Source organism: Monodon monoceros, unplaced genomic scaffold, assembly GCF_005190385.1.
Source record: "Monodon monoceros isolate NGI ecotype Baffin Bay Population unplaced genomic scaffold, NGI_Narwhal_1 Super_Scaffold_21, whole genome shotgun sequence".
Taxonomy (NCBI): domain Eukaryota; kingdom Metazoa; phylum Chordata; class Mammalia; order Artiodactyla; family Monodontidae; genus Monodon; species Monodon monoceros.
In genome coordinates this window covers 141,651,678-141,665,366 of record NW_021703778.1, presented here as the reverse complement: position 1 = coordinate 141,665,366, position 13,689 = coordinate 141,651,678, and the positions used below count along the sequence as shown (strand labels likewise).

The 13,689-nt window shown below is 41.3% G+C and overlaps 1 protein-coding gene across 3 annotated transcripts in view; it reads left to right on the top strand.

The window, feature by feature from the left end:
* Positions 1–13,689, top strand: part of DCAF5 (DDB1 and CUL4 associated factor 5) — a 99,597-nt gene that overhangs the window by 25,390 nt on the left and 60,518 nt on the right. For all 3 annotated transcript variants that reach the window (XM_029236414.1, XM_029236415.1, XM_029236413.1), the window contains exons 2-5: positions 1,914–2,057; positions 4,365–4,401; positions 5,280–5,419; positions 7,189–7,318. In XM_029236414.1, the coding sequence (XP_029092247.1) occupies positions 1,914–2,057; positions 4,365–4,401; positions 5,280–5,419; positions 7,189–7,318 (451 nt within the window). The remainder of the gene's footprint in view (positions 1–1,913; positions 2,058–4,364; positions 4,402–5,279; positions 5,420–7,188; positions 7,319–13,689) is intronic.

Here is a 13,689-nt window from a genome sequence, read left to right as displayed (position 1 = left end):
GAACCTTGAAGACATTATGCTAAGTGAATAAGCCAGACACAAAAGGACAAATGTATGATTCCACTTATATGGGAGTACCTAGAATAATCAAATTCATGGAGGCAGAAAGTAGAATGGTGGTTACTGAGCACTGGGGAGAGTTATTGTTTATTGGGTACAGAGTTTCAGTTTGGGATGATGTAAAAGTTCTGGAGATGGGTAATGGTGATGGTTGTACAACACTGCAAATATACTTAATGCCACTGAATTGTATGCTTATAAATGGTTAAAATGGTGCATTTTCTGCTATTTATATTTTACCACAATGTAAAGTCTCCAAACAATTCTAGCCTAGAGGTGGTGTCCACTAAAAACTTCTTTTGTAGCCATCTAGATTTGCAAATACAAGCATAGATATGCAAGCATAAGCATATTCATTCAATGTCTACTCTTTGGGACATTCATTTAGGTGCTGGGAATTCTGCAGTGAACAAAACTGACAAGGTTCCTGCTGTATTGGAGCTTTTTAAAAATTTGTTTTACACAAATGGATGTTGGTATGCATACTGCTTTACACCTCATTTTTTCCCCTAACAAAGACCTTTGGTCATCTTTCTGAGTTAGTTCTTAGAGATCTACTGATTGAATGGTTGCATGGTATGCCCTTGTTATGGATGTGATATAATTTGTGGCTATTATATTGAATGGAGGAGGGGAGGCAGAGGTATAGAGCTTACTATGGCTTGCTGCCCATGTTTGCTCCTGTTGTAAGTTAAATTTTTATTCGGAATATAATATAGGTTTGTTGTAAAGAGTCAAGCAGGGCTTCCCCGGTGGCGCAGTGGTTGAGAATCTGCCTGCCAATGCAGGGGACGCGGGCTTGATCCCTGGCCCGGGAAGATCCCACATGCTGCGGATCAACTAAGCTCGTGTGCCACAACTACTGAGCCTGTGCTCTAGAGCCCGCGAGCCACAACTACTGAGCCCGCGTGCCGCAACTACTGAAGCCCGCGCGCCTAGAGCCCACGCTCCACAATGAGAGAAGCCACTGCAATGAGAAGCCCGTGCACCGCAATGAAGAGTAGCCCCCGCTCGCCGCAACTAGAGAAAGCCCGCGTGCAGCAATGAAGACCCAACACGGCCATAAATAAAATAAAAAAAGTCAAGCAGTGCCAAATCTATAAAGTAAAAGTAGAAACCCTCTTAATCTGTCCTCTACCTCTCTTTTAATCCTATTCCCTGGAAGTAGTAACCACTGTTTACAGTCCATTGTTCATCCTTCCAGATGTGTATAATGCGTTTGCAAATATAAAGAATATGTAGAGCATGTATCTTCTCATTCTCCAGGAGCTGGCTCATGCAGTATAATATTGCTCATTCAACTCAGACTATTGAGAATTATGCAGAGGAAAGAGCTGGACTGAGCTTCATGAGAGCCAAGTTCTGTCTTAATCCTGCTACTGTGACAGGCAATTCCTCCTCAGTTGTCATTTGTCTGGTGTCCCATAGTCAGATCACATCAGGGAGAGTGCTTTGGAAACTATTATGGTATAAATACTAGCATATTTAGAGTTCTTTGATTGCAAGCAGTAGAAACCAACTCAGGTTCTGTTAGACAAAAAAAAGGTGGGGGGACATTAGTGGAAGGATTTTAGGTAGCAAATGAAGAAATATTTAAACAACTGGGTCTCTGGAAATTCAGAAATTTCTCTGTATCTGTTCAAGATGTAATTTCTGGGGAAAAGTGAGTGGCTTAGAGGCCATGTGTCTACTGATGGTTAAGGGGGTAGAGTTCTGGGTTTATGTGTCCCATCAGAATCTCACAGAGTTGGGGAGATGCAGTTTTGGAAAGTATGGGATTCAGGCTGGCAGAACCAAATGTCAGCCTTGAAATGTCAGCTCTTTTAACTCTAGATTCTTACTCACCTCTCAAGGAGGAGATGATCGCCGGGTTCTACTATGGCACATGGAACAAGCTATCCACTCCAGAGTTAAGCCCATACAGCTGAAAGGAGAGCATCATTCCAACATTTTTTGCCTGGCTTTCAACAGTGGGAACACCAAAGTATTCTCTGGAGGTGAGAAGGAGATTTCCCCTTGGGAAATTGTGGCTGGGATTTCAGATAAAGGAGTGCTAAAATTATTCCTTGATTTTCCTTCCTTTATCTCATTGAGTTGTGGAATTACTGTTTTCCCTTAGCTTGTCTTCTCTGTATTACAGCAGTTTAGACACATGTATTAAACTAATGTCTGTCTGTCCTTTCTCTCCTTTGCTCTTGTTCTTTCTCTCTTTTTTGGTAGAAAACTTTTCACATTGCAGTCTGGTACACAGAAACATGTTAGAAAGAGTACTTAACCTTAGTATGTGTGGTACACTGATTTTTTTTTTCTATTCTATTCTGTTTTGTTTTTAAAGATTTTAAAGGTTGTGACTCAAATTGGTGTTATGACCCATGGATGGCTCCTGTTTGAAAAAACGTTGTGTTGGGGTATAATTGGAATGGCTTTTGCTCAAGCCAGCCTCTTGATGATGGCATCCATCAGTCACACTCCTTTCTGACCACTACATTTCTAGCCCTGACCTCTCTTCTGCACTGCAGATTTCCCCACTGAATATCTACCTTTGTTTTCCAAAAGTAATTTAAATCCAGCAGATCTAAAACTAAGATTATTAGTCCTTCTCCCCTGCACAATATTTCCTCTTGTTTCCTGGTTTCCTTTTCTCGGTTATTATCACCATTCAACTAATTATGTAAGTTGTTAGGTTTAACTTTTAAGAAACTGCTGACATTGGAGCATTTTCAGCTTACAAAAATGACAGTTTCATATGGTTCAGTCTAATAGAAATCTCAAAGTCAGCTTCAGACCTGCCTTTCTTTCATTTTCACATCTTGTATGTCACCAACTACACTGTCAGATCTATTTTGGAAGCCTCATATCCATCCTTTAGTTTCTGCTCTCTTGCTATACCGACTGCTCTGATTCAGGTCCTCATCTTTGGCCTGGACTACTGCAGTGTCCTGCTGTGATTTCTGCTACCGGTATCTAACTCTCCTTATTCATTGCTTATACGAGTTTTCTTCAACCATGTGGACCTTTGACCCTACATGTCCATCCACAGGATAAAGCCTCAATCCAGTCTGCCTATCTGGCCTCATCTTCCTCCCCTGCATCTTGTGCTCTAATTCACTAAATCACTTGTCATCTTAAGTGCTCTGTGCCTTTTGCCCATACTCTTCCTCCATAGGCCATGATTAATTGTCCAGACCCCACCAATTCCCATAAGTCTTCCATCGGTAAGAGTTTTGAGTTACTTGAGTTTCTATTCAAGTGTCTCCTTCCCCATAAAAATATTCCCCCTTTGTGCCATGTACTTTCACCCTGCTCATAAAGGACATAATTGCTCCTTTATCTGTGTTCCCATTGTAGAGCATATCGCTACAATAAGATAACCCGTCTTGTCACTATTAGTTGTTTGTGCGGGTGGACTGTGAATTCCTCAATCTTATTCATTCCTCTCGTATCCTCAGCACCTCACTCTGTGCCTGTTACCTAAAAGGCATTAGTATGGGTTTGATTTACTTGGTATGAACCCACCATAGAGTTACAGTGAGGACTTTAAGATGACCTGGCCACATCTCTACTGCTTATGCTTTTAGCATAGAGTGGGAAATTTTTTTACTGTCTTCATTTTGGGATTTTTATTTTTTGGCTATATAAACCATTTGAAGGCAGGACTACACATATCATGGATGCAGTATTTTTAGATTCCTTGAGAAATGCAAGAGAAAAAAGTTGTGGATAAAATCTTTCCCATTATTTAGGATCACACTATCATTAGATTTTAATGCTATAAAAGATGATGAGGGTATGAATAGTAGCAAATGTTTGTTAGGGGCTTAGTCCTACTCCAAATGCTTTTATATTCTTGTCTTCACGATAACTCTATGAAGTAGATACAATTGTTATTCCTATTTTGCTGAGACATAGAAAAGTTACAGATATTTTTCCAGGTCTCACAGTTAATGAATGTTTTGTTTAAAAAAAAAAGCTAGCTTGGATGAATGGATTGATTTGCCCATGATCATTTATTCTTTTCCTGAATAGCCACAGTTTTTTGTTTTTTTAATCATCCACTGGATAATGCATTTTGGAAACTTATTATGTTATATCTACATGCTATTATGCTTTTTCAAATTCTCTATAAGAATATCCTATCCTTCTTCACTATTTTTATAAACCTTTTTCTAATTAACACTCCTAATTTGTAAATATTAACATTGACTTTGTTCATTTGTTTTTCCTGAAATCTTTAAAATACTGAATTGTAATATGAACAGGGTCACTTTGCAGGAATTACCAAATGTCTGCTTTTTCCCTTGCAGGAAATGATGAGCAAGTTATCCTCCATGATGTTGAAAGGTAAATAGATTGTTGGTATGTGAAGGTAATTAACTCTGTCTTTCGTATGAAGAAAGGCAGGTATCTCTTTAGACCGAAATAGTTCTTGTTTTTTGAAGAAAATAACATGAACTCAACTGTCCTTTGCTGAAAAAGATTTACGAAGTTGATATAAAATTATAGTTTTCAGGTAAAAATTTAAAGGGAGAGGTTGTAAGGGAATGAAACATAATATTTAACCCTCAATAATTTTATGAGGCAATACTATTATCTCAATTAGGAAACTGAGGCATAGAGATATTAGGTAACTTAAAGTCAAGTGATGTTAGGATCTGAACGTAGGCAGCCTGGCTTTGGAGCCATGCTTTTACTCACCATGCCAGACTGCCAGGAATCCCTCTTCTGCCCCTGCTGGCATCAGGGCTGCTTTAAAGCTTTCCCTCGCTTTTTGGAAATCCAGCACCACCCCCAAGACTGTACACAAGCAGATGCATTCTGTAGTAAGTGAAAACATGAAACTCATCAGTTGAGTCACTTTTTTGGGGGTGGGGATGTTAGTTCCCCGAACAGGGATTGAACCCGGGCTCCAGCAGTGAAAAGCGCTGAGTCCTAACCACTGGACCTTCAGGGAATTCCCTTGAATCACCTTTAAATATGCTTATTTAGTGCAAAAAGCAAACTTGTCGTGAAGTCTTATCTCTTTAGTAATACTTTTTTTTTTAACCTGGAAGTCGAATACCTACTTTTCAGTAAATGTAATATCCTTTGGGTTTAGCTAGGTTGACTTTCTCCTGGAAATGAAAGAGAACTCCATTCTAGGAACTAGAGGGCTTTAACTCTGCACTACTTTTGTGTGTATGTGTGTGCCTGTGTGCCTCTCTCTGCTCTCTGTCTCTCAGCAGTGAGACCTTAGATGTGTTTGCTCATGAAGATGCGGTGTATGGCTTGTCAGTGAGCCCAGTGAATGACAACATTTTTGCCAGCTCCTCAGATGATGGTCGGGTTCTCATCTGGGACATCCGGGAATCTCCCCATGGAGGTAGGGTCACTGTGCAAAAGGTGATTGGATTGTGTTGAAGAGTTTGATGTCAGTTTCATAGCAGATCCAGTCTATGACTTGAGTAGCCTGGGTAGAAGTGCTATAAAGGGAGAGGAAACTCACATAGGGACATAAATGTGTCTCTGGAGGTCCCACCTTACCCCTGAGTACTCAGAAGTGAGGCACCTCTGCCAGTCCTCCTCCAGTCACTTGTGAATCTCCACAGACCTTTGCACCTGGAGTAAATACCACAGTATCTTGCTGTGTAGTAGCCCCAAGGAGCAGAACATGTGGTGCCTCATTTGTAGAGAGTAGCCACCAAGGGCCAGCTTTGTGCATGGTGCTGACATGCACATATTCTTGGTTACTTACAGAGAATGGGCGTGTTGTGCACTTTCTTACATCCTAGATCCAGGGTTGTTATTTTGCTGAAAGAACCACAGAACCTCACCTTCACTGTGCGTAGGAACTTAAAATGATAGCAGATACCCTCTGTTTAAGGGGGATTGTCTGGGTGAGTTCCTCTTCCAAATGTGTTCTTTGGGTCTCTGAAATGTAAAATGAAGAATTTGTCTTGTTGAATTTCTCTGAAGTTCTTCAGGAAATGCATCTTTTCAGCCCATTTCCTGCAGAGAGACTTCTGTCACTCTATCTTCAAAGGCTCTTTCCTCCAGCATACCCTCAGTGCCACCCCCAGCCCCACTCTTGGTGCAGCTTTGTCATGACCATACCTATGTACATAGAGTTACTATCTTGCCTACCTTGTCTGGCAGGCTCTGAGTCTTTTTATTCTTCTGTATTCTGAGCGTTTAACATGCTGGTCTGTGCTCATTATTGAGGTTCAGGCTATAAGAGAAGTTTGTTCTCAGAGTCAGGCAGGTTTGGTAGCCAAAAGCAGCAGCTATGTTTGAGTGAAGTGGTTTGCTTGGTACGTGCACTTCTCCTTTGTCTGAACTGCCTCGTGGCTGAGATTATTGAGCACTCCCTGTGCCCAGAGGCCTGTGAAGTATCACATATGGAAATCATAGACTGAGGAGTGCTTTCTGTCTATTGCTTCTAAACAACTTCCATAGGAGTATGTCCCCCCAGGCAGCAAAGTGATTCCTTCCTCACCTGGAGCCAGCTAGTATATACAAGAGGCTGCAGGGTTTCTAGGTGAAGTTGATTAGAAACTGGCTGGATGCAAGAGAAGTTCAAGTACTAGATGAAATGAAATCTTAAAATTCTAGACTGAGGCTATTTTCTTTTCAATTTAGGGAGCAATATTACCAGAAGGAAAAACTGCACTATTGTTTTATTTTGTCTTCATTAAATCTTTGTGTAGTTTTAAAACTTTCAATTTCTAAAGCTAGTAAATTTGGATTAAGGTATAATAATCCTACCAGTAATTGATTGTGAATTTTTTTAGCTCATGAGGAATTCAGTTTTACTTACTGTAAAACAGCTTAACTTCCCATTTACAGTGACCATTTCTGTTTTGTTACAGGATCTGAATAGGTACTATGTTTATTTATCGGCATTATAGCTTAAAATTTGTGTATATGTGTTTAAGTTGCTGTTTGCAGACTTTCTGGTGCAGAAGGGTGTGTGCCAGGACTTGGGACCTTGTGAACAAGCGTGGCTACTGGAATGATGTCCTACACTGGATTCCAGCCCACTGGGGTGATTGTTAACGGCTGTGCGCCTCTTGCTTTCACATTCCTGCTTGTCTGCCTGCCACAGGCCCAGCAGTGCCTGAAGTGGACTGATCAGAATTTCTCTCTTCACAGAGCCCTTCTGCCTGGCCAACTACCCATCAGCCTTTCACAGTGTCATGTTCAACCCTGTGGAGCCCAGGTTATTGGCCACAGCCAATTCAAAGGAAGGAGTGGGACTTTGGGATATTCGAAAACCTCAGAGGTGAGCCCCCTTTATTCAGAAGTTGTTAAAAGTTTCCCCTGACTCAACTCTCAGGCAATGTCATCAGTCAGCAACAGTCTTGAGAACCTGGTTGGCATTTGATCTCAGCTGGACATCTCCTAACATATCCCAGTGTCTCTGAAGCCAGGGGGACCCTATTTCCAGGGGGCAGGCAGTGTGAGACATCCACACTCCTTGCTAAGGAGGAATCATAAATTGTAATCTGGACTCTAGACAGGATCAGTTCTAGGCAGACTTTGCAATGGCAGAGCTCTCTTCAGCACTACCTTCTATCTTTAGGTCCAGGGTTCCCCAAATGCATGGGAGGTTTCCTGGAGGAGTGATGGTGATTTGTTAAATGCATTGCCCCTGAACTGGGGATTCTTAACCCCGGGCTGAAGGGAATATGAGCTTCAGGAAGACTGTGAACCTCCAAACTGCATGGAAATTATATTGTGTATTCATCTGTTTTTCTGAGAAGGGAGTTTAGTTTTTTTCAGTTTCACAAAAGGACCAGTGACTGCAACAGTAAAGGTTAAGAGCCACCGCACTACAGTGTTAGGGACCTAATGTGTTCCCCTTCTGTTTGCATTATTAAAGAGTACACTTAGGACAATTCTGAGCTGATGATCCGAATCACTAATGGGGGAATTTCAGACATCATTAAGAGAAATATGTGGATGGGGCAAGTAGGAGCCTCTTTCATGTTCCTTAAATCCCATGGGGGAGAGATGACCTTTTATGGCATCTGTGCATGAAGCCGAACCTTGCTTTATGAAAGATTTGCATGCATTGCTGGGTCCTCTGAAAATTCTACATGGAGTTAACTTCCCACTTTAAGGTACTATTGCAGAAGAGTATCATGGAAAGTAAGCGAGGTTATGACTTATTTCATGGGCCTCGGATGAAAGGGGCAATTGAGTACAGAGGATTACCTTCCTTGGTGATTTTTAATTCTAGCTAATTCTCTCCATGGGGCAGTCTGGTGAGGTTGGATCTATGGCAGATCTGTGTAGCCCAGAAGGGGATCCCTGGTGTTGAGCAGGGCTCCCTGAGACTCCGTAGGGCAGCAGAGGTTTCTCCTGCTCTCTGTTGCCTATGCACCTGGCTCTTCCTTTTCCATGTGGCTGAAATGCGTGTAGTAGCAGGACCCCTATTGTGCATTTACGCTGTGTGCTGAGGGAGGCTTGTTCTCTGCCAGGAAGACAGTCTCCTGTGTTCGGCCCAAGCCTCCTCTGCCACTTTGGGCTCTTCAGGAACAACTGTTCTGCCTTGTCCTTATCACAAAAGGCAGAATTTGGACTAAAGATGCCAGCTTTCTCCCAACCTGCTATCTCCCATACCGAGAATGAATAGCTGGCAACTGGAGTGAGCTCTGAGCTATTCATCCCCAGTGGAAAGCTTGAGCAGTTCATGATGTTAGCAGTGTCTTGAGAGAAGAGGGGGGTTGAACGTTAATGCTTCTCCCGATTTTCCCCTACCAGCTTCTTACTGTGCATTATATTGGGGCCCTCCTCCCCTTTTTACTTGTCTCCTCACTAAACATGGCTTCTTTCTTTTTAAAAAAATTCTGAGATTTCTGCTTTACTTTTATAGTAACATTTATTAGATTTAAGGTCTATATCCAGAAAAGTATAATGAATAGAAAAAAAAGATAGAAAAAGAAAATCCCATCTCAAGATTATCTCTGTTGCTTGTATGTTTTTTAAATGTTTTACATCAATACAGTACTTCTCTTTCCTGGTCTCTAGTCACTATCTCCAAAGGTAACTACAGTGAACAGTTTCTTATGTATCTGTCCAGAACATAACTTAATGTGTGTAACTCACATAAGGAATATATATCCTTAAAAGAATTTAGACTAAAGGAACCACATAATAATACCACTGTGCTCAGCTTCTTTTTCCAATTAATAATATGTCTTGGAGCTTTTTTCATGTAAGCACTTGCAAATCTAGCACATTCCGTTAATGGCTACATGGTATTCCATTCATATGATGTACCCAGCAACCAGACTTCTTGTTTCCTGTTTGGGCCATTATAAACTATGCTTCACTGACCCTGATCACATGTCTATCTTGGCCTACCTTTGCAAAAATATCTAGGTAATTGCTGCATCAAACAAAGAGTGTACGTTTTTACATTTTTTATAAAAATTGTCAAATTTTCCCACGACCACAAAAGGCTGCACTGATTTACAAACCTACCAACTGTGCATGAGACTACATGCATCTCCAGACCGTCATGAACACTTAAACTGTTGCAGGTCTTATGGGGGAAAAATATCTTCTTGTTTTGATTACTTCTTCATTTATGGGTGAGGTTATGTGGTTTCTTTGGTAACCTATAGTTTTCAAAGCCCATGTGGGAGAAAAGTCATCTAGTAAAGCTAATTGGCAATCTTGACTGATTCCTTTTTTAGAATAAAACGAGGAGCACAGTGCTGTGGAGACTAGGATGTTTTTACCTGTTTCTTTCAACTTTTCTAAGGTTTTTTGGATATGAGGCAGAAAAAGGGTATGAAATATTCTTGAGGTCCTGTTCTTCACATCCAGTAGTGTTTGGGGATTAAACTGCAGATCTTTTCTGTTTGAATTTTCTCAGTGCAAGTTGGTATGGGGAGAAAGAGACGGCCCTTTGTCTTTTCCATGCAGGATTAATTATGCTGAGTTGCAATGGATGATTTGTCTCCTAAACACAGCTGCCTAGAAACCCCAACCCAGATCTTGGGACAATTCTGAATTGCCTGGGAGGACAAGCCTGGAACAGGAGAGATGATCTATTTCAGGGATACTTAAAGTCTAGGGAAAGATTTTAGGGAATTTGTGAACCCCTTATAATTGCAGGTAAAATCATGTGTGCTTGTGTATCTGAGTGAGCACACGTGGCATTTTTTTCTAGGGACAAGGAGAGCTTTTACCAGGTTCTCATAGAGACCTTTGAACCCCAAGAGGATGAGTCACTCAGTGTTCTAAAGATTCTTGATTTGGAGCCTGTTGTGGTTCCTTAGCAGGCTTCTAAGTAACTTCCAGCTTGTAGTAGCTTGGGCACATGTGTGAATTCTGGGCCTTTTCTAGTGGCCCACTGGCTCCCTAGAAACAAATATATCTCTGTGGAACAATAAGGGGGGCTCACATTGAATATCTTTCCCTTCCTACCTTACCTTATGGGTGGTTCCATGCTGGAACGGTTTCCCTGCCCTACCCCAAGCCTAAGCTGTGTCTCTCCACTTCAGCAGGTAGCCCATAGGAGTGTGAACAGGTTCATGTTTGTCCTACTACTGCCCTGAAATAAGCTGACTAGAGGGCTGGCTGGTAGAATAAAGTGTCAGCTCTAGAAGGGACTTCAGTTATCATCTGACCTGACTTCCTGTTGTACAGATTGTAAAGGGAGGCAGAAGAGCTTGGTGGTTTAGAGTGTAGAATCTGAAGTACATCCTGGGTACAGAGCCAGGTAGTATACCTTAATAGCCATGTGATCTTGAGCATGTTACTTCACCTCTCAGTGCCTCATAATAATAAATAATAGCTAACATTTATTAAGCATTACATGCTGGGGATAATGACAGTTATATGAATAATTCCTTATTTAATCCTATGACACCCTTATGAAATAGATTCTATTATTCCTATTTTAATGATAAGGAAGTCAAGGTACAGAGAGGTGAAATAACATGCATATATGTGTATTATATCCTCCCCTGTACTAGTTTTCTTTCATCTATACCTCCTTGAAATAAAACTTTGTCAGAATTCCTCTCAAATTTTTTTAATACGGGCCTATCCAACTTTAGAGTCTGAGGCCTTTAGACTTTCTGCCTCCCTTTTCACTGTCTTCTGGCCCAGCCCCAGTCTTCATGCTGACTTCCCATGTTTCTCGCTCTCCTAACCCTGGAAACCCGCACATGCTCTTAATTTTTCTTTTGTAAAGCTTTAGAACAGAAGTTGTAAACTAGTTGCCCATAGGTCATATTCAACCCACGGAGATATTTTGCTTGGCCTACATGATGTAATAGTGTTTAGAAAATTACACAGAAAAAATCACAGTTTCTACCATCTCTTGAAAAATTCAAAAGATCTGATATCATTGGATCTTTATTCTCACATGGCAACAGTCAGCCGAAGTTGAGTCATGGGTTCCTCTTTAAACCTTTGGGATGTGTTACAGGTTCCACCACTCCTTGATGTCTTGATCCGGGTGTGCTTCTCTCATTTATGTTACTTCCCTGGTCATACAGTCATTGGAGCTTGAGGGTCTGCTTTGGGGATTTTAGTGGAAATGAGGGGGGCATAGCTGGGGAACTTGAGTATAAGTAACTGGATAAGAGAAAACTTCACATATCCAAGTATACATTGCAAGTTTGGGCGAGGTTTGGTTTATTTCATTTAGATTATTTCTGCCGATGTCTTTTCACAACCATCCTCTCCTTTATCACTGCCAACATCCCAGTTATGATGTCTTGCTTGGACTATTGCAGTGGTCTCTGAACAGTTTTCAAAACTGAACTCCTTGAACACCCAAAGTGTTCAGGAAGAGTGAAGTTTTCCCTGCTGTTACTCTCCTTGTCTCACCGTTTTCATTGCCTGTTTTAGCTGTCTGTTCACTCACCACCTCTCTCCCTTCTCGTATCTTTAGTTTGTCAGTTTTTGTCAGGAACCATTAGTTCTGTGACAGGTAACAATGTCTTGCTTTGACAAGGATAATAAAGAGAGTGGTTCTTTCCCACTCAATAATAAAACTAGGGCAAGCCAGGAATTCCTGTAAAGACTTACCTTATAAGCTTTTACGTGTTGTGTAAATGACACACTTGATCATGGGTAATGAGTGCAAATTCCTGCTCTCAGAAAGGAATTGCTCTTAGTAATTCACCTGGCTTTGGGGCCTAAATGTTCTCTCGGCCTGTACCAATCCTACTTCTGTAGAGACCAAGTTAAGTGTAACTCCTTGCCTTCTGAACAGCTAGGCAATCTCTGCCACATTGCATTTGAGGACTACTCATACTATTATGGGAAAATAGAGCCCAAGTGTTCAACTTCAAAGGCCCGAAAAGGCATTTATACTCTGCTTTCTCTCTCTCCTCTCCCACTCACCCATCTTTACTGTTTATATGTATATATCCAATACTCAGGCAAATGTCCCATCTATTGAAGCCTGTAATAAAAGCTTGTTTTTTTCCCGGAAAACTGCGTATCTTTAAGTTCTGTATTTTTATTAATGTCACCATCACTCTTGTACTCATCCTGGCTAAAATCCTAGAGTCCCATTTGACTCTTCTGTTTCTGCCTCCCTCTGCCATGACCAGCCTTGCTCTGTGTTAGTGCCTGGTCACTATTTTCAGTTCTTAAAGCCCCTGCCCTATTTCAGGTCCATATCACTGTTTCCATAAGGTGTTGACTACACTGGCTTCTTAACCTGCCTCTTGCTTCTGGCACATAGCACATGTCCTTAAACATCACTTCTGCCATTCCCCTACCCAGGAGCTTTAGTGGCTGCCTTTTATCTTTCTTCATGGCCATATCCCCTGAACCAATTATGCAGGATGCTCCAAGAAAATGTTTTTTGGGGAATGAATGTATGACCTAGTTTACTGGATGAAATAAAAACTCGTTACGCAAGCAGTCAACCCCTTCGCTGGTACCAGTGTCCCTTCTCCCCTTGTAACTCCACCTCTGCATACAAACACACATAGAGGAGAATTTCTCCTTTTTTCTTGATTTTTCTTTTCCTATTCAAATCCTAGTTACCCCTCAAGGTCCAAGATCAAATGGAAGCCCATCAGTGCAGACGTCCTTGCTATGTCTCCCTGTTACTTACTCTTAAAGCTTACTTTACTCACTGTGTCCCCAGCATCTAGCCCAGTTTTGGCACAGAGTACATGCTGAATGAATGAAGCTTGCCCTCACTTCTAGCAGAAGGGTTCGCTCTATCTAGAGCCTCTGTAAAGTATAATGCTTACGGCCTGTGGCATTCATGTTGCATGTCTCAGTCACTGCTTTTGCCATCATTGATTATCTTTCCTGTGACTGTTTTATCTCCAGACAGACCAGTATTATGTCTGTTATTTCCTTCCAGTGCTCAGGAATTACTTCTCAGGAAGGAAGCGCTTGTCCTAATCTGTACTATTAATTCTCATGTTTTTCTGTGGATTTTTAAGGACAGAGCCATGTTTTATTTATTTTTAATCTCTATCACCTAGCACAGTGCTTAGAATGTTATGGACCCTTAGTAAATATTGAATGAGTACAGTGTTACATTCATCCCAAAATAGTATGTATTCTCAAAGCTAGCTTTCTGTAATGTTTTCATTAACTCCCTGAGTGTAATGGCATGGATCAAAATGTCATCTGTAGGGAATAAATCCTTAGAGGAGG